General features: G+C 49.0%; 1 protein-coding gene across 1 annotated transcript; it reads right to left on the reverse strand.

Annotated features, from left to right (window-relative positions):
* Nucleotides 1–659: 659 nt before the first annotated feature.
* On the reverse strand, nucleotides 660–17,376 carry LOC131288980 (protein distal antenna). Its single transcript, XM_058318165.1, has 3 exons — nucleotides 16,888–17,376; nucleotides 1,801–4,406; nucleotides 660–1,743 (listed from the first exon to the last, which is right to left on the reverse strand). The coding sequence occupies exons 2-3, from the start codon at nucleotides 4,393–4,395 to the stop codon at nucleotides 1,186–1,188; spliced, it is 3,153 nt and encodes a 1,050-aa protein (XP_058174148.1). The 5' UTR covers nucleotides 4,396–4,406; nucleotides 16,888–17,376; the 3' UTR covers nucleotides 660–1,185.
* Nucleotides 17,377–18,954: the final 1,578 nt, after the last annotated feature.

An 18,954-nucleotide genomic window follows, 5' to 3' on the forward strand; every position in this document is an offset into this window, starting at 1 on the left:
ACGAGCATAAACACACCAAAAATACATCAATTCAATGCGTGTCCGAGACTCTTGGGAGATCTTGGGTCGCCAACCACCGGTGGTGGTGGAGGGGAATTAAGGGTGTTGTATGTCTGTGTGCTACCGTGTGTGTGTGTTTATATTTTTATAACTTTTCCGTGTCTATTATTCAGGCTACTCCGTAAAGATACATAAATTAGTGAATTGTAAGAAGTTGTACATTTGGCATCATCATCATATAATTGTGGTCAGTGCTGGACTTAATGGTATTGTTTCGCGTTTTTTTTTCGGAACGGAATAGATAACCTTAACTTGCGTTCCCAAAATTCACCCATTGGAAAATACTTTGGCAGTAGAAATGCAACTCCGCTTTGATATTCCCATCAAAAGCCTCCATTATACAATTCGTGTGCAACGAAGAGCTGCAATTAATAGTCCTATTTCAACGGTAAATAGAATTCTGGGGATATGAAGAAAACTCAAATCCAACCTATAAGAATCGAAAATAAAATGTGGATCCAACTCACTATTAAAGTATATTTCATTTATTTCTGCCACTGCTACCGATCATTACGAATTGACGGTTATGATTGTTGAATTCATTTGTTCGACTAAAACAATCTTTGCTTACAATTTCGTTTTTGCTGTCCCGTTTCCGTTTTAGAATTTGAGTAAAATTAACTCTTTTAAAATGAGGCACTAAAATAAGCAATAGTAATAACATATTATATAAAAAAAGATTTACCACACAATCCTATTATTGTTGCACAGTATGTTGTGGGAATGGTAAGGGAAAATTAAAAAATTCAACTACTTATTTAAACGGCCTCAATTGGGCCTGGCGCGATAAGCTAATCGTTGACGCTTATGTAAGGTATTAACATTGCATTGCAAAACCAGATCGAGCATTCTCAAACATTGGGAGATCCAGTTTGGAAGCGTACAGGTTTGTATTCAGCTTCCCCATTCTGACCGTATGGGTTGGAATGTGTTTGAGATCCTCTAACTGTCTCCCTTTTAGCTAGCTGCTGCCGGCAGGATGATCGCCTTTCGAAGCGTGTTTTTTTGTATTTCTCGAAGAAATATCTGCTTTATGACATGCATTCCCCATCGCAAATTGCTTCAAACTATGTACAGTGGGCCTATGAGATAACGAGCTGGTTTTGTTTGGCGTAGTTGGAACGTTTACTTCCGCTTGCGGATCCGAGTTCGCTCCTCCGGGCCGTTTCCACCGAACGTACCTCCTCCACTGGCCGCCGTCGTCTGCAGCTGTTGCCGCTCCGCGCTCAGCTTAATACTGTTCAGCAGGTACTTGAACTGCATCACCTGCATCGCGGTCACGTTCGGATCGCTGCAGGCCTCCAGCCACTTCAGGAACTTCTCACCATGCTCGACCGCCTCAGCCGAATTGCGAATGTCTGCCACGGCCGCAAACAGCGACGACGACGCTGGCACAACAACGGGGTCGTGTGGGTTCGAGTCGTCGGACAGATCGCTTTTGAGATCGTCCCCGGTGACACTGCCACCACTCTTGTTGTTGTTGGACAGCAGATGATCCTCCGCGTGGTTGCTGCTGCTGCCACCCGCCGGGCTGACCGACCGTTCGCGTACCATCGCCATCGGGGACGGCGTGACGGCCGGACTGCTGGTGGAATCGATGGTCCGATCGTTACTGTTGCTGCTGTACAGGATGTTATCTAGCACTTCCTTCGCGCTAGCGGTCCCGGTGGACGAGCGCCTTCGCTTCCCACCCACGCCCGCAGCGCTTTCCTTTCTCTCCTCGCCGTCGTCTGTCAACACTTCCTTTAGATGATCCTTCTGCCGAACTCCGTCCTCCTCGTCGTTATCGTCTTCGTCGTCTGCCTTTTCGTTGGCCAGATCATCTTCGTCCTCCTCCGCACGAAGCCGGCTTTCAGTCACGACCTCTTCATCGACCTCCTCCAGCTCCTGGTCATGCTCCCTCGGAAGTGCCTCTTCGCCACTGGCCGAAAGTCCCGACGACTTGCGATCGAGTTCCACATCATCGTCCATCATGTCCAGCTGGCGTTCCTCCTCCAGAGGTACCAACGACTCCTCGATCTTTACCTTTCCCACCTGAAGCATTCTGGCGCCACCGTCGTCCAACGCCGACCGGTGATGGGCGCCACCGATCGAGGAAGTCGACGCAACCGATGAGGCCGACGTGGGTCGGCTCGGGTGATGATTGCTGTTGTACCGAGAGCGACGACCATCGCCACAACCGTTCGCCAGCGAACCGCCGCCGTCCTTGCCGTGGTGGTTGGACAGATCCTCCGGTTTCGGATCGCCCTCGTGTTGCCGGCGTTGTGCGGTGCTTCCGATGTTCAGATCGATCGGTTGATGATGATGCTGGTGACTCAGATGGTGGTTCAGATGGTGGTGGTGGTTGTTGTTCAGCGTGTCCGTCGGCGTCGGCGTCGTCGTACCCTTGGTGAGCTGCGAGTAGAGGATGTTCTCGTAGGCGGCCGTCAGCGAGGCGGCGGCTGAACCGGCACCACCTTTCTGATGATGACTGCTGCCGTTGTTGTTGTTGTTCTGTTGACTGATCGAGTTGTTGTTGTTGTGGTGCAGGGCCGCGGCCAATGCGGCCTGCTGAGCCTGTTCGCGTTGCTGCTGTTTGCTATCGGCACCTACTCCGCCTCCTCCTCCGCCTCCTCCAGTAGGAGTTCCTCCACCGCCGGGCATCAGCGAAGCGCCGAACGTTTTGTACCACTGCCAGAACCAGGACGAGTTCTTCGTGTCCTCCGGTGTGAGCGACGGTGCGGAAGAGGGTGGCGTCGGTTGGGGCGTGCTGACGAGCGGCGGGCCGACCAAAGGCGGCGGGGGTGTTTGCGGTGTGTGCGTCGTCGAAGTGGGAAGCGTCTGCTGGTGCGTGGGCGAACCGCCGCTTAGTCCGAGGTGGGCCGCGGCAGCGTTGGTCACGGGTGGCGGCGTCGGGGGACTGTGGCTGGTGGCGCGTGGCAGCGACGAGTAGAGGTTGTTCAGGCCGAGCATGGCCTGCTGCGACTTGAGCCAGTACCAGAGCGCGTCGTCGACGGGAGCGGGTGCATTCGGGTCACGACCTACGGAAGCATTGGTAGTGGTTGTAGTGGTGGTGCTAGTGGCGGGATGATGGTGGTTGTTGCTACTACTGTTGCTTGATTTTCTATACTGCTCAGACAGATTAGTGAGGCCAGCGTGTGGCTGTTGGTGAAGCATACCGTTACCGAGAAGTTCGCCCGACGACGACGAGCCGCTTTTCTGCTGCTGCAGCTTGGCCAGATTGCGCACGGTCAGCGAGGGCCCGGACGAGCCGCCGTTGGAGGACGACTTTTCCGTCCCTCCTCCGCCACCACCCCCGTTCGACCCGACTCCTCCACCTGCACTGCTGCCGTTCGTGTCCTGCAGAGAGCTGCCTCGACCTCCTGGCCCTCCTCCTCCCTGCTGCTGCTGTTGCTGGTGACTGGTGCCGTTGTTGTTAGCCGCCGAGCTGCCGGAGCCCTTGGGGCGAACGTTCCGTAACGACTGGGCGGCAGCAGCCGCCGCCGCGGCCGTATTTAGTCCCCCGGCCAGGCTGGACATGGTCGCGAGGCTGTGGTTGTTGTTGAGCTGCGCGAACAGGTTCAAATTGGTGGCGATGTCGTTGAAGCTGAGCGCGAGCGGACTCTGCCCGAGCCCAGACATGCCGGACAGGTGGCTCAGGCTGGTCAGCGGACTGATGGCCGCCATCGAGAGGTGGTGATCGGACTTGCTCGGATCACCCCCGTGGTGGTGGTGATGGTGCTTGCCCAGATCCGCCCCGTACGCCTTCGACTTACTGAGGGCCGATATCTCGGCGGCCGTTTTGGCGAACTGGCTAAAATCGGCCGCCGACCCGGCCAACCCGTTCATGATCATATCGCCACCGGACACTCCGAGCGGACCCGACTTGTCCACTCCACCACCGCCGCCACCTCCCCCACCGCCACCACCACCTCCGCCGCCGGACAAATCGAGCCCGTTGAGGGAACCGCGGGATGCAGCCGCCGCCGCCGCCACCTTGTAGAAGCTGTCCTCGTACTTGAGCTTACCGTTGCCACCGAACATGGCCGACTCGAGCTTTAGGCGCTTCTCGGGCGGCCCGCTGAACAGCTCGGCAGCCGCGGCCGCCGTTAGTGCCGCCGCCGTCGCCTCGTTGCTGAGCTTCTCCGCGTTCTCCACCGACTGGCGCGACATGTAGCGCAGCTTCTCCTCGTTCTTGCACCAGCCGCGCAGCGTCGACTCCGGCACGCCGATGTCCCGCGCGACCGACGCCTTCGACTCGCCGTCGTGGATCCGCTGGATCGCGTCGATCTTATCCGTCGCCGTCAGGTGGCGGAGCGGGCGTTTGCCCTTCGTTGCTGTTGCCATCATCATCATTAGAAGAGATTCTGTATGTCGGGAGAAAAGAAGAAAGAACAATACGGTTAGAAATTAGTCATGGAAAAGGGTCGAGCGCAAGAGTTTGTTCTTCGTTTGATAATATTATCTTTACTAATACACAAAACAAGCTGAAAATAACGTTTTTGATGTGTCGTTGTCAGGATGGAAATTTCGTGTTAATTTGTTTAACTCCTTTAACCTTCACATCATCGTGTGAAGAATAAGATCTACTTGTGACAGTTTTTTATTTTTATTTTTATTTGAAACCAAATTTAACAACCTCAGCACACTTGACATTCTGGTCCTTGTTTTCTTCTTTACAGTGGATATGGAATTGCTTGCAGAATCTTCCAGCTGGGGTCATTAGGATGCCTAGCAGATTTACTTGCTATTAATTAACCCCCTCACACATTCGTTTTCCTCTTCTCCCCATCAGTTTTTCTTTTCCATTATGTTGATTGTCTGTCTCATTTTCATTGCAAAATGTTTGATGGGAAAAATACGTAGCTCGAACACTTTTCCGTCAGCCCCAGCAATGGAGGTGTTGTCCAATTGGCACGAGATCATACGCTTGCATACCCTCTCCAACCGGGCCCTTTCCTCTCACACCACCAAGCACCATACCATCAGGAGGAAAATGCAACCAATAACGACGACCAGACGCATCGCGTCTTGCGCGTCACATGCGCTATGCGTAGACATACGCTTTTCTGGCCCGGCTTGGGGGCACGCATTTTCCGTACTAACACCATTGGAGCACACACGCACACACAAACCTACCAGGATGGGGGTGTGCGGGTTGCCGATTTGGTCACCGCCTACCGATAAAGAATAATAAAAAGGATGAAAAATCGCACCGGTTGGGAGAAGAGGCGCGATCTTTTCTCCTCCATTTTATTGGATTGGGGGGCGCATACACAGTTTCTTCTCCGCTCTTTCTTGCTAGATGTTTGGTCAGCCAGTTTGGGTGTCATCCGTCGTCCCGTTCGCTCCTTCACTGGACCGGAAATCCACGAAGTGTCCCACTTGGCAGGCGTTGGGTGGGGGATTTGGTTTCGCGCCGTGTCCGGTTCTTTGTGCGCACGCCGGAGAGCGTTCGACCGACCTTTCTCCCACCTGTCCCCGCGTCCTCGAGGAAGAAAAAGAAGACCACCAATGGTGACCAGCAGGGTGGTCATGTGCGTGCAGATCTCGTTCTCCCATCACCTTCTCGCAAGGGCCACACGAAGTGTGTTTATACACGCAACGGACTTTTTCATTCTTCCCGCGTAGGATAGCGAACTCGAGAGCTTTGTTGTGTGATGCGTTTGCTCCCTTAGCGTGAGCTTTTTTCCCCGCAAAAAACATAACACTTTTTGTCTCATTTGTCCGTTGAAGGAGAAGGAGAGTTTATGCTCGCGCCGAGGTGCATCCCCAGCCGTTGCACATCGCTACGATGCGATATGCGCGAGAGCAAGCTTCCTGTGAGTGCCACGCATTCATTCATAAAACACGCCGTTCGTGGAACTCACCGGAGCATCAATTCAACGGCATCTCTCCCGCTCTCTACGTTCGTATACATAAAAAGCGTAAATGGCGAGATTTTTCTCTTTTTTTTCATTCCGTCCAATTTCCTTTCCTCCTTTTTCCCTTGCAGCCAGATGCACCAGGACGAAGCACCGTAAAGCTCTCTCCCATATGCTGAGATTGTTTACCTAAATGTTGCACATAAAGTACACGCACAGCAGCCTTTTTTGCGTGCTGTTGCTCAGTACGCCCTTCGACTGCATTCACAGCTGCAGCTGCACCCGACACTGCTGCACTCTTACGAACTTTTTTTCTCTAATGTCATTCCTACGATGCTCTCCTTTCTCCAGAGTTTGATGCTGTTGTTTGTACGTTAGAAACTATACATGGGGAAAATTTGCGATTTTTCCACATTTGGCATAACCAAAGCACAAAAGGGAAAAAATACATTGTGCGAAAACTATCATGCGCACAAGTAAGAGAGGCCACGTGTGTTTAAATGTGAAGCATCGTTTGTGTGAGGGTAAGAGCAGGACACCAACAATGCAACTCTTCATGAACTTTTTTTCTACGTCAGAGTAGGTTTTTTTCACTGGACATCTTCTCGGTATGGTCTATTTTGATAAAATGAATACAAAAACTCATTTGAACCCACACAGCTACGAAAGACCTTTGGCAAAACTGCTCGAAGTTTGGAAGTAGCAGCGTAAAGATGAGAAAATGGGATAGCGACTTTCTTTCAGTTGCAATTTTTACGTAATGCTTGCTTTCCGACCCGCTGATGCTGCATTTTGCAGGGGATTTTATTTTCTTGACGTTCTCCCATTGTATTGGTGAAGGATGTGCTTTTTCCAAGCACGTTTTTCTCGCCCCGTCTGACGCGCTACGACCTGGAGCAACCTTGTGTCGTTGCGCTTTCCTTTAGATTTTCCACTCACCGACTTTGCGGCCCCCCATATTTTTCCGGCTGCACAAACCATGCGACCCATTATGCTTCCATTATCATGCCTAGCACGTTCGCCTCCGACGGTACCGACCCGTGGCATGGAGCTGACTAAAGTATCTGGAGGGGGACAACAATAATAGGAAAAACCAACAGAAGAACCGATGGGAGGGAAAAACAACAAGGAGCTCTTGGATCCATGCGGCTCCGACCGAGCGTCGGTGGTGGTTGTGAGGAAAAATCAGTTTTCCTAGCATTAATTCATATAAACAAACCCCGTTCGCAAGCCATGTGCAAGCGAGGAGAATAGGACAGTAGAGGAAACTCCGCAGCCGGTGGAAACCACATGGTTGGGTAAATGGAAATAGACAACTTTTACTTTCATTTACTGAAATTTATTGTTCTGTGTGCTGCACACGATGGAACGAGCGTTTCCGTTTCGTTTCGTTCAGTCACTCGTTTCCAACCCGAAAGAGAATAGGATGCACTTTTATTTTGCCCTCCTTTTTTACTACAATTGTTGTTGCTCGTGACATTGAGAGCAAACGCTGGAGGAAAGTGAAAGCATTCAACTACTATTACAACTGTTTCTGTGCGGTTCTCCCGTTACTACTAGTTCTAGGCTAGAGAAGAACCGAAGCACGTGCTGTTTTCCATAGACTTTTCAAAGATTTACTTGCATATTGTTTTAAAGCGAGACTGTTGAGTGGATGACACAGATTACGTGGAATAAATATTGGCAATGATTCAGATAGACTTTTTCAAACGTTTTAGGTTTAAAGTTAAACAGGCAGAAGCTACCTTAGAAAAATGCGAAAAGATCTCTACAAATACTTGCAGCATACACATCAACACTAAAAGTAAACCAATTTGACCGTGTTTAGTGGTATTCATTTAGTGGGTACATTAAATTCATTAAGATAATGAATCTTCATGAATTTTTCATGGATCTGTCACGAATCTCTACGATACTTTCATTCATGCGTGGATCATGCGAAAAAAACCAAAAAATGGGGTCCCGCTACCCATTATTTTTCAAACTTAATATGTGAATTTCGCTAGTAATTACTTTCCATGACAAAGTTCTTTTTATACGGTTTTATACGGAAATGCTAACAATTTGAGGTATACATTATGACAGTAATATAATTCTTACCAATTATTCAATTGATTACATTTAACCACAACACAACACAATTTATGTTTGAGTCAAAAATTGTAATACTTCTACATATCAACTTTGACTCAAGTTAGATCAAATTTGAAGAAAGGTTGCTTTTCCATTGTTAGTGAAGTTAAGCTTATGAAGTGCGCAAAATTTAATTGTTTTAACACTTACTTACATTGACTTTGGAAAGTTATCGATAAACTAATTTGAGAATTAATTCGAAAAAAAATTGGTGCCATGAATGAAGCAATCATTTGATTGAGGCAACAGTCATGTTTTTTTTGCATCTCTATATTTTCCATAATAACGTGTTGGAGCGTAAAAAATCTCCTGTTCCATTGTTATCACACAATGGCTACAACCAACATCAACAAATGGATACTGACTCATTCAGCAGAAGCAAATGGAAGGACTCAAAACGAGGCAACCAAAAAAAAAAAACAGACGATGAATTCTTCCCTGTGGTCTTATTGTACAACATGTTGATGGTAGTAGTAGCAGCAGCACCCGAAAGCAGTAGTAGTAAACGCCATCAGTAGTCAGGAAGGTCGTCTGGAAAAACAGCTGAACAAGTGTTTCTCCACTTCCTTTGCCACTTCCGTGCGTTTCGTTTCCTTCCAAAGGATGAGGAGCCTTCCTTTCCTCCGACCGCACCAAAACTCTCCCTCTTCTCCCTCCCCCCGATGAAAGTTATGTGTATTTTTTACGATTTGATTTATTTATGGTTCTGCTCCACTGTGTGCCCATTTTCCCTTTCGTTTGGGTGAATTGTGTGATTCGGCCCTGAGAAGGATGCACAAGGACGCGCCGGGGGTCGGAGGATTGCCGACGCAGACGACGACGACGGTTTTAGTTTGGTTTGTTTTGGTTTCTCTACCAGCCATTTTACGAATGATGTCGTGTACTTACTTCGCTGCCCTTCTCTCGATGGTTGTTTGCTGTCGCGGTTTGGCTTGGGCTTGTAATATCTTCTTACGGCGAAGCACAAAACGATCATCATAATCGTTCTCCCTAAGCGTTTTAGCAACATACAACACGGGCTTAAGGCCACCGACACGCACAGAAACTTGCACCAAGCAGCGAGCGAGCCTCACGGATCACTGTATCTGGAGCCTTTTTAGGTGCGGAGAACGGCTGTAAAACAACAACACATTGCTACACATTCTGATCCGTTTTCCCCGCCACGCTCTGATTTCCCTCCCGGTGCCCGATGGACTTCGAGAACTCAGGAAACCTTTAATGCGGCTTCTTGTCTGTCGTTCTCTGCTCTCGCCGTCTGTGCATGCAACGCGGCAGCAACAGGTTGCTAGTTAATTATATTTTTTCTCCCCATGTTTTCCGTCTACCACCCACACGCAAGGTGTATCGTGAAATGATGTGGAGCTCGCGTTGTACATAACACGTTAACTTCTGCTTGTTTTTTGAACCACGATTTTCTGGTGTTTCTCATCATTGTTATAGAAATGTTTTTCAACTATTTGACTCAGCTACTCGTAGATCGTGTCCCTATATTCCTTCCTGTTACTATTACTTTAATCAAACTGTGTCGATTTCATGTGAAAACTTCATTACCGCCAAAATCCACGTTTTTATGTGTCCTTACAAGTATTTGTATTATAATTTCATATATATGTTTGAAGTTATACCATAGTCCTTCTGATAAAAGAGAAATATGATGTCCTCAAATGTGGAAAAAAGACAAAGCAGTCAAATAATGTCAAGGTTATCTTGATTTTTCTGCTTTTCTTGTAGAGAAAAAGTTAGCAGGATGTTATTTGGCATGCAACAACATAAAAGATTGATTAGCATAAACGCATATAAATATACCCAACCTTTTTTTTTTAAGGATGCGACGTGGTTTTTTTGTCGAGCATTTGATTCTATGTATAATGTATTTTAAATCAAGAAAACGCGGCTCCGAAGGATAGCAGGATTTTATAATAATTGATTTAATTTCCCAGCCACTGCCACTTTGACGCTTTGATTGCCTTTATCCCGTCCCGTCTGGGACGGTCTATTTTCACTCAGCCGGTAAGTCTCGATAAGTTATGGCCCCCGAGGGCCATACCGCGGCGGGAGCTCTGAGAAACGCTAAATTTCTGCGCGCACGCAAATTAAACCGAGGGCGCAAGCAAAAACAAGAGCCTTTTGGATCGAAAAATTCAAATGGACATAAGACGCTGTGTCTCGTCGAGAGGCGAAAGCGAAAAGATGCCGGGGAAAGTGGCTGCCCCTGTGTGGGACCGAAGGGCCGTTGGACGATCCAATCCGGGACCTTTGCAAAATACCATTAATTAGGGCGCGCGATTGTGGTCCATTTCTCGCGAATCGCCTATCGATTCGTTTAAGCCGTGGCTGGCAAGTCAGCGAATTCTAATGCATCGTGGATAAGCTGAAAATGTTGGCAAAAGGCAAGACGGCGTGGACGGAAGACCCGTTGTCGTCGCGTTCTCATCAATCGTCCATCCGAAAACGATGGTAATAACGGTTAATAACACACACACGTACACGGACAGGGTGCGTCCAATTTAGTAAAATGCAAAAAAGGTGGCAGCGGAGTTGATGGCGACTGCAGCAGGACGACTTCGAACAACGAAAGGCGACGCGTCAGTTTTTTGGAGAACTCGAGAAATAAAAAGTTTGGCATTAATTTGCTGCCTTTCTTTCCCGATCGGCGGCTTCTCGAACACGCGAGAGGGACGAGAGAGCAAATGACGTTGAACAAGGAATAGAAAATTGCATTTCATTAAACCCGAACGCGAAGGTAAGGTGTAGGGAAAAAGACTGCAAATAAAATTTGACAAGAGAAAAAACAAACCCGCACCACATAGTTGAAGGGTGTGTGTGTGTGTGCGTGTGTGGGGGGGGGGGCGGGGGGGGGGGGGGTTCTCGCGAACCCCAAACCTTCAGGCTGGCGCGCGCGACGAATTTCGCGAAAACTTGTGGCTTGAAAACGCGAAATTTTCGAAAAAACCCCCGCCGAAGCGACCCGAGAAAAGAACCCTTACACTCCCCCCTTCTTTGCCATGGCCCTAAAAAACCCCAAAATTGCTTGCTTTCTCGTCCGTGCACAGCCCCAGCGTAAAATACAGGTTTCTCGCCTTCCCGGAGAGACGACGACCGTCATTTGGCAGCAGGATCCCTTTTTTCACCTTGCGTGTTGTTATTAGTATGTTGTAGCAGTTTTTTGTTATCCCTCGGTCGTTGCAGGTTGGTTTTTTTCTCTTCCCTCCACGCCGGGTGGACGGGGCCCCATTCTAACGGTTTTTAGCCTCCAGACACCGGGAGCGTCGCGGACCGTTCTGCTCTGGCGGTGATGTTATTGGCAAAATCGATAGAAAAAGAAGCAACAATACACACACATACATTCGCCAAGACACGCAAACCCCGCGAAAACATAATCGCAGGTGAGTTGTGTTAAATGCCGGGTTGAAAAAAAATCACAAAATGGAAAAAAGAAACATATGGTCACAACATACAAAACACACTGGTCCTGAAGCAGGGCTCGAAGGACAGGCTTCCTGGGGTGGGTAGGGATTGCGACAGGATCACCACACCAACACCGCGCTATGGCGAAGACGGCCGGTCACATGGACGACAGCGAGTCGCGATATTATTTTTAAACCGCGAGGGTCGCTGACGTTTTATGCTCGACTGGACCGACCCCTCGCGAGTTGTCCCACGATGGGTGTGTGTGTGTGTGCCACAGAGGATAAAGGTAGGGTGACACCCGGCAGTGCGTGTGCAAAACAACGACCCCCGATGTGTTCCTGTTGTTCAACCACTGCGACCCCATGCTTAATCATCTGACCGACCACGCGAAAGTTAGAACACGAGATCCATCCACCGATGTTGGAGAAAATATAAAGTAAGCTTGTAAAAGGGCCGGGACACCCCTGTTGATCGCAAGAAATGGGCGCAGAATAATTTGCCATGCAAAGTTGCACTTTCAATACGGGAACAAGGCAACACGTCCTTTTTCTTTCCCTCCGTCTCCAGAATTAGCGTCAGGTTGTTGCCCAGCTATATAGGGTTCTTCTTGTTTGAGGCTGGATTTATAATCATAGCATCTCTTATACCCCAGCATGGTTTGAGTTACATGGCGATGCAGATTGTCCGAACCAAATGAGTTTATTGTTTTATCACAAAACTAATAACGTTTTTATTCTTTAATAAAATTGTAAGAAACGAATAAATATTTTAGTTCCAATTAGTTTCTGGTGTCGCGTCAGTGGAAAAGAGTAAATGGATTGATCAGTTTGTTCTGGCAATCACGAAAAAATACCAGACCATGCCTCCACCATCATCATTATCATCATTAGTGTCATCATCTTTGCACTAAGAGCAAGCTTGTACTTCTCTTCCAGACCGTCTGGATTTGAACCAACGGGAAAGTTGGAGCTGAAGAAAAATAGTGCACGCTTTGTGTGAGTGGATGGTATTCTTCTTTCGCTCGGACGGACACCGGGAGTTTGTCGTGTCCGCGGGAAAAAGGTGCCCTTCGAAGAAAGCCCACTATGCAGCAGCAGGACATTGCAGGAAAAAAAAAGCGCAGCATGCGACAGAATTCTGAATACATACACACTCATACATTGATCCGCGGGGGGGATGAAAAAAAAACACATCCACACGTCGCGAAACAAACAGCAGGACGTCCTTCGGGGTGGGACGCAAAGGAGGACGGGGAGAAGAAAAAGGAACGTCCCGAACGCCCGGAGAAAGGATGATTACCAAAGGGAAACCCACCATCACCACCATATTCAAGCATCCCGGGGCGTTCCTGGCAAGGGAAAGAAGACGCAAGAGAGGGACAAGACTGCGAAGGTAATGTTCGTGGGAGGGAAAATGAAAATGGCCACCGGACGCGCAAGACGTGATAGATTAGGGACGGACACATTCTGGCGAACGGGTGGGAAGAAGCAAGGAAGACATGGGTAGGGAACGGGAAGGGAGCTGGTGGAATCATCAAGCACACAAGCGCCCGCGAGACTAGCGCGAGAAAGGAGGAAAGAAAAAAAGGGCGAATAGAAAAGGAAAAACCCGGGGAAATGTATTACTACTTCCAGTCAACCAAACCAAACCAAAAATCGGGCCGCCGGAGGGAAAACCCCTGTCGCCCCCGGATGGTCAACACAACGCATTACTCACACACACACACACACACACACACACACGTGGAGCGGTGCTGGACAGGCCGGTGGAGTGGGAAGAAAAACAGCCAACGAACTACGACTTCGCTAAAACGGACAAAGAATGAAAGGATATTCGGGAAATGTGGAAAGCGCGCTCCCGGGGCCATGCTGGCGAGATGCTAACGGTCGCGGTATGTGTGTGCCTGTGTGCTGAATGTGCAAAAAACTAAGCTGAAGGTGGCCAGAAGAAAATGGCAAACCAGGGGGGGGGGGGGGGGAAGGGGAATGTGGAGTGTTTAAGAAAAGGGAAAAGGAAAACCATCGGAGCTCAACAGTGGTGGACACACGTCGTCTGCTGGCCGCGCGGCTTCTGCTGGAAAAGATTCCGTGGGTTCGTCCTTACCATACACATACATACATACACACACATTCACACGTCCCTCGTTTCTTCCATGTTTTTGCAGCATCCACCAGGCGCGATGCCAATCTCTTTCGTAGGAAAGAAAGGAGGCAAAATGGAGCAAGAAGACGAAACGACCGACGACCGTTCTTCTTTCCGTCCGTTGGAAGCGACGTTAGTTCTCTGCACCCGCGACAGGACCTCAGCCCCTCCTCCGCACCCTCTTCCCCCACCAAGTCAGGCTGGTCCCTTCAAACTAAAAAGCCTAAGGACTAGAGGGAGGAAATGTTTTGGATTTCTGCGCTGGCGTTTCGCCACTTCTGCAGGGAAGGACAATATCGGTGTGTGGTGGTGGGGGTTTGGTGGGAGGGTGATTGGTCGATTTTTCTTTCCGTGCTGCGGTGCATTTTCCTACCTTTTTTTGCCTTATTTTGCTGGCCACTTCTTTCCTTTCGGTGGCCATTTTCGCGAATCCACCAAAATCGCGACGAAGGAGTGAGTAAGTGGGGTGGTTTTTGGGGGTGTCTTTGCCTTATTTTTTTTGTTTGCTAGAGTCAAGAGTTTTCGGACATCCGATCCGCGAGTGGGTGCGCGCTTGGATTGAACTTTCCTCCCAACCCCAACACCGCTTCGTCTCTCGTGGCGTGTTTGGCCGCTTACCTTTTTTTGCTCGTTAAGAAGGGCACAAGAAGCAACAACAAATGGGGGGTGTTTTTGCTCAAAAAGAAAAAAAATCTCTTCGAATTTTTCTCCCACCTTCTCCAAACCTCCCACTGACTATTTGGGCCGTCGTTAGTCTTTAGTATACTGGGTTTAATTTTTTGCTCAACATCATCGCTCGCGCCTCCTTCAAAAACATCGTCGTCGTCGTCGTCGGCGTGTCAAGTCGTCGCCCTGCAGTCGACAGTTCCAAGAACTACCCTCTCTTTCCCATCGGCCACCTTCCACGCATCCACCCTCTTCAATGCAGGGGCTAGGCTGTGGAAGGTCCTTCCGAACCGAAAAAAATATTTACCCCCGGAGCATTACGATTTCAGCGCGCTACCGCGATTTTTCCCCTGTGTCTGTGTCTGTGACTGCCTGGTCCACCTTCTTGCCTGCCTGCCTGCCCGGTGCAGAGTCTGCGGTGACCGGCCATAATAAATGCCTCTTCTCGTCCTCTACCCCTGGGCCACCTTTCGGGATTAGTTTTATTTTATTTTTTTCTTCCTTTTTTTGCGATGCGTCATTTTCGCGGGAATGAAACAAGAGGAAAAAGCACGCACCAGGCAGCCGAAAAAAAAGGAAATCAGGCAACCTACCGGTTCCCGCGTCGACGAGGACAGTGAGGAAAGGGGGCGAAAAACTGAGCACGACACAAACCGTCAACCGGCGAGTCCTTCACAAATTAGGTAGCCGCGCCGCTCGCGCGTGTGTGTGAGGGAAACTTTAACTCTGCGTTTTTTTTTTGCTGTTGTTGCAGTTTGTCCCTCGACGCTCGAAAGCGACGCGACACACCTTTCTCGGCCTCCGCCGTTGTTAAGGGTTTTCTTTTTTTGGTTCGCCATACCGTCTTCCGGCGCGGCTCAAAAGCGAGCGCGGGGCGGATCATTCTGTTTCGGGAGGGAATTAAATGTGTGACGTCCCAAAAAATGCCAGCAGCAGCCACACCAACAACGGGATGATGGCCTTTAAGGCAAACCTTCCTGGGACGTGCATAAGGAATGGAGCAGGGCGCGAGTCCCTCAAGGCGTGGGATGCAAGAAGCAGATGTAGACGGGACGGGGAAGGAGCACTTTAGGGTACACGGGGCCTTTATTCGGTTTTTTTATGCCGCTGCTCATTATCTTCTTCTTGATCGCACGTCCTTCTTCCTGGGGGATGCATGACCCTCCACCGGTTATGCACTTTCGTGTTCGGGGTGAAAATTGGTTTCCTTTGGGAGGCAATAGCGTGTGTTTTCCACCAATTTTCTTTTTTATTTTCAACAACGTACCAAGTTTGAGTAAAAAATATATGTTTGAAGAAAATTCTTATTAAACTCACATTCACACTTATTGACTATAGCGAGGAAGATTATGTTGAAAGCTTTTTTAAGAAGAACGAAAATATTGGTAGGTCGTTGGCTCTTGCACTAGATTGAACTTAATGTTTTTGATCAGTTTTGATCTTTTTAGTAGACAGACTGCAGTAAAGACTATATGCTTAGATTTGATTATCATTAATTTCATCTGTCTATCAATGGCACAACATATAAGAGCTTTGAAAAAATCGTTTACTATTTTCCAGTCCAGTCACGCTCTAAATGAAAACAAAATTTAGCTTGCAAAACTTTACGCCATGTCATTTTTCTCCAACAATTACTTTTATGTGAAACTAAATTTAATTGTTGGCTGTTTGACGCTGGAGAAGGATTTTTTTAAACTGGCTAATTTCTTCCCAAAAAAGGTATATTTTTCCTCATCCGATACACTCGTCTGCAAGATTGTTTCTATTTATGGTTCTATCCTCAGTTCCGTTACCCCCAAGCCCTATTTCACATTTCATGTGACTTGCAAGCCACTTTCTGCATTCTCCTTTGCTGTTGTATCTTCAAACATCAGCATTGTTGAATGGTGCAGCAATAACCGAATTACCCTGGAACTCAATAAAAACGGACCTAGGGTAAAAGAAAGCGGGCGCAAGTTTTCTGCCTATTTTATTTCGTACGTCTACCTGCGGATTTGAAGAAACGGAGCGTACAGGAATGCATACACACTGATATTGCTTTACAATAGGGTAAGGCAGGGACAGTTTCAAGGCCAAGAAGAAAACATAAACCCAAATCGACACGATTTGATGTGGGAGTGTTCACAATAATACACCGAGTGGTTTTGTTTACGACCAAGCAAAACGAAGGACGGAAAGTTTTTACAACTATAAACTTTTGCTTGTAGTTAAAATATGTCTCTTATGATTTTGTATGATGTTGGTTTGACATTGTATCTTCATCGTTGGTCAAGTGAAGCATAGGATCAGTAAATGTGTATTGGTATTTAATGCATTTGATGCCACGATAGCATTGCGCTCATTGCCAAATGGTGTCGAATGTTACACATTTGAATAATTCACGTGGTATATTATGGTGAGAGCATATTAATGGGCCGGGGAAAAGAGAACCCAAGGCCAGAGCGAGAGGATCCGATACTCATCATCGTCATCTGTTGATTCACGTCCACGTGGTGATGTTGGAGCAGATAAATCAGGACGAATGCATAACTTCCGGCGTGAACGGTGTCCCCCCCTCAACGATTAGCCCCGAAGTTTTGTGCTGAGATGTTTCGAAATGAACTGTAGGAAGTAGGAAGTTGTCCCAACTTACGTGCACTTGGTGACGTCCTCGACGATGGTGAGGCGGCACTCGTTTCCCGGAATCTCCGAATTTTACCGAACGTGATTAACCTTTCGGTTGACAGCGACGGGGAGGAAGAGAGGGCCGCGGAGGCTGCCGTGGACGAGGCCAGGTTGGGAGGCTGCGAGGGATCGTGCAGGAGACGCTGGCGCTGGCGTGGCCGCTGCCGCTGGTGCTGCTGCGGATGGGGATGGTGTTGGTGGTGGTGGTGGTGTGCGAGGCCGCCCCGTGTCGCCTGCTGCCGGTTCCGTGCCAGTACGAGGCCGGAGGAGCCCTCGAGCCGTTCGCCGGCTCCGTTGGTCACCTCCACCGTTCTTGCTTTTACTATTCTACCTTTCTGCACCACACACTACACTGCACCGCACGTCCTTTGCCTTCACACCGCGCACCACGAGGTTCCGCGGGTGATCTTTGAGGGCCGAGGGCTTTCTGGGTCTTGACCCACACTCCCACACTCAGATACACACACACACGCGCTCGAGTGAGCTAACGAGAGGACGTTCGTGTTCTTTGCGAACGTCGCGCTCTTGTCGCGCAAATTTGAGGGGGAATTCAAAATGGACCCCACCCGAAGTGCCCGTTGGTCAAGCGCGTGGGTCCACGATCTATTCTCGGTTCTTTCGTAACTTTTTGGCACAAAGTATTTTCTTATTGCTTATTTCGAACACTGCCTACAATTACGGACACCTTGCCAGCGGTTTGTTGGGAACAACCGGCAACGAAACAATTGCTGCGCGACTTGTGCTGTGTTTTTGATGTTTTATTTTCCTTCCCCGATATTCGCTGGAACGCTGCCGTCCATTCAATTCTAAACGCGGTTCGCCGTTTTTCGCCTCACGATCATGCGGCGTTCTTGTTATTCACTATCAGTACCGCACACCAGCGACTTTAGACGTCCAACGTCACTCGCGATTCTGACGATTCTGCTGGATAGCCGTTTTGATTTTTTCGTTTTGTGGAACAATCCGCGACCAAAAAGGTTTGCTGGATCCTAGACCGTCGACTACCGTAAGAAGCACTTTCAACTATGACGACTACGTGTTGCATACTGCGCGTACACACACCGTCCGAAAAGCGTCGATCGGACACCTAAACCATCCACCGCTAATTGCCGCCGACGCCTTTCTGGGACATTCCTCTCGAACAATAATACCGGTGCGCCTTGGCGGGTAGACGTTCTGGAGCCTCTCGAGCCCGGGTGTCGTTGGCCCGGACGGGGTCGGTAAGTGTATGCGTTGTGTGTTGGGAGGAAGAAAGTAAACGAGCCACCGAAATCCGTTACCTCGCACACTCGGGGCCGAAAAACACGGCGAGAAAAATTGCGCTCTGATCGGATCGCCGCCAATTTTTACGCGTGCACTCACACTACCAACACCCACTATTATTCGGCGGTGCAGCAGCAGCGGATCGTTCTGGGCGATGGGGGGAAAAAAACGTATCCTTCAACACGGCAGCCTAGCCCGACCGGAGGCGCACAGCCGTGGACGTGGTGGTACCGGAGATGATCGACGACACGGGCACCAAACCGACGACGACGGGTACATTATGATCGCAATATTCGCTGATGCCGTTGCACTGCTTCACTTCTTTTGTTTGTGTTCCCCCTTTTAAATTTCCCGCTACCTGTTCGACGGAGAAGCACCTTGGTGGGTTTTTAAATGAATTCGTTTCGTTTGCTTCAATGTTAAATTTGGTAACGAACTGCTTTTCACTGACCAGACCAACTAAATTCACCTTCTCCAACTCGCTTGCCGCACCGTTTCACTTGTGGGAGATTGTGTTCCACAATTCCGTTATTTTTGGCCAAATAATCCTGCAGCACTTGTCGCGGCGCGAATCCGCGACCGAAACCGTCCACTCCACACAAGTGTTGTTTGTGTTGTTTGCGATAAAACTATCTGCCGAAAAGTCGTTCCTGCCCAAACCAGTGTTTCCCAAAGTCGCGCGCTCCGGTGTGCGGACGTGCGTTCGACTCGTCGTCCGGTTTGTTTGTGACTGCCAACGACGATGACGGCGGCTTCGAAACGCGGCACACAC

The sequence above is a fragment of the Anopheles ziemanni genome, chromosome 3 (assembly GCF_943734765.1).
Source record: "Anopheles ziemanni chromosome 3, idAnoZiCoDA_A2_x.2, whole genome shotgun sequence".
NCBI classification, from domain to species: domain Eukaryota; kingdom Metazoa; phylum Arthropoda; class Insecta; order Diptera; family Culicidae; genus Anopheles; species Anopheles ziemanni.